At 70.1% G+C, this 1375-nt stretch overlaps 1 protein-coding gene across 1 annotated transcript in view; it reads left to right on the top strand.

Annotated features, from left to right (window-relative positions):
* The first annotated feature begins 857 nt into the window (after window positions 1-857).
* TRIB3 (tribbles pseudokinase 3) overlaps window positions 858-1375 on the top strand; it is a 10780-nt gene continuing 10262 nt past the window's right edge. Inside the window, 1 exon segment of the mRNA XM_026056606.1 lies at window positions 858-884. Within this exon segment, the coding sequence (XP_025912391.1) occupies window positions 858-884 (27 nt within the window).

Here is a 1375-nt window from a genome sequence, read left to right as displayed (position 1 = left end):
GCTGTCGCCGCCGCCGCCCCGGCCGCCATTGGGCGCCGCGGCGGGGGCAGCCCCTGTCTCCATGTGGCCCCGCTCTCTGCCCTGCGGCCCCGTTAACCCTTCCCAGTACCGGCGGGCAGACGGCCCCGGGCGGGCCCTGCCGCCATGTAGGGCTGCGCAGGCCTGGGGAGGCCGTGAAGGGACTGGGGAGGCCGGGCTGGGACCGGGCCTTGCTGGGACTACAGCCTCTCACCTGCCTCCTCCCGGCTCCCTCCCAGGCCTCCGCAGCTCCGCGAGCGGCGGGGTTCCCTCTTCCCGGTGTCGGTGCCGCGTGTCGCGCCGTYGGGTTCAGTCCGATTTAGACGAACGCCCGTGGCCCGGAGGGGAACCGGCCTTCCCCTGGCAGCACCGGGCCTGCAGGCGCCTGTTTCCGATTGGGAACCAGCTTTGTCCCCGCGCATCGGGGCAGCACCGGGATCCCTGGGGGCAGGCGTGATTCCCTGCCCCGAGCTGGTCTGCGCGGAGGCTCCGTGTCCCCCGCACAGCTCTCGGGCGAGCTCATGAAAAATTAAAGGCCGCTCTCAGCTCGTGTGTCCCGTCTCTGTCCGAGACCCCGGCACCCACCGCGGCGGCAGACACCTGCGCCTGCCACGGCCYGGCCCGGCCCGGCTGCCTCCTGCACGGCACAGGGGACGGCGGAGCCAGACCCGGGGCGATGTGTTCCGGGGTCTGGGAGCGGCTCTGGGGCGATGTGTTCCCAGGTCCAGGAGCAGCTCCAGGGCAATGTGCTCCAGGGTCCRTGAGTGGCTCCAGGCTGATGTGCTCTGGGATCTGGGATGGCTTTGGGGCCACGTGCTTTGGGCTCCCTCGGCAGCACCATGGATGGTACCGTGGGGTACCGAGAGGTACCGGGGTGTTTAGGTACTGGTACTGGGGAGTACTGGGATGCCCGGGTGGGGGTACCGGGAGTTCCTGGGGGTACCTGGGTGCCCAAGTGGGGGTAGCAGAGGGTATCGAGAGGTACYGGGGTTACCGGGATGCCCAGGTGGAGGTACCAGAGGGATACTGAGAGGCACCGGGGGTTACTGGGGTGTTGAGGTGGAGGTACTGGGGGTACCAGGGTGCCCAGGTGGGKGCACCGGGAGTTACTGGGGGTACCGGGGCATCGAGATAGAGGTACCGAGAGTTACCTGGGGTGCTGGTGTGCCCAGCTGGGAGCACCGGGAGTTACCGGAGGTAGCGGTGCATCGAGATGGAGGTACCCGGAGTTACCGGGGCGTCGAGGTGGAGGTACCGGCAATTACCGGGGGGGTACAGGAGTGCCCAGCCGGGGGGTCCCGGGGGGGCGCAGGGATGCGCAGCCGGGGGTGCCCGTGGTCCCGGGGTGCCCAGCCGG

This window comes from Apteryx rowi, unplaced genomic scaffold, assembly GCF_003343035.1.
Source record: "Apteryx rowi isolate R43461 unplaced genomic scaffold, aptRow1 scaffold_0, whole genome shotgun sequence".
In the NCBI taxonomy this organism is placed as follows: Eukaryota; Metazoa; Chordata; class Aves; order Apterygiformes; family Apterygidae; genus Apteryx; species Apteryx rowi.
This window is presented reverse-complemented; position numbering and strand designations above follow the sequence as displayed.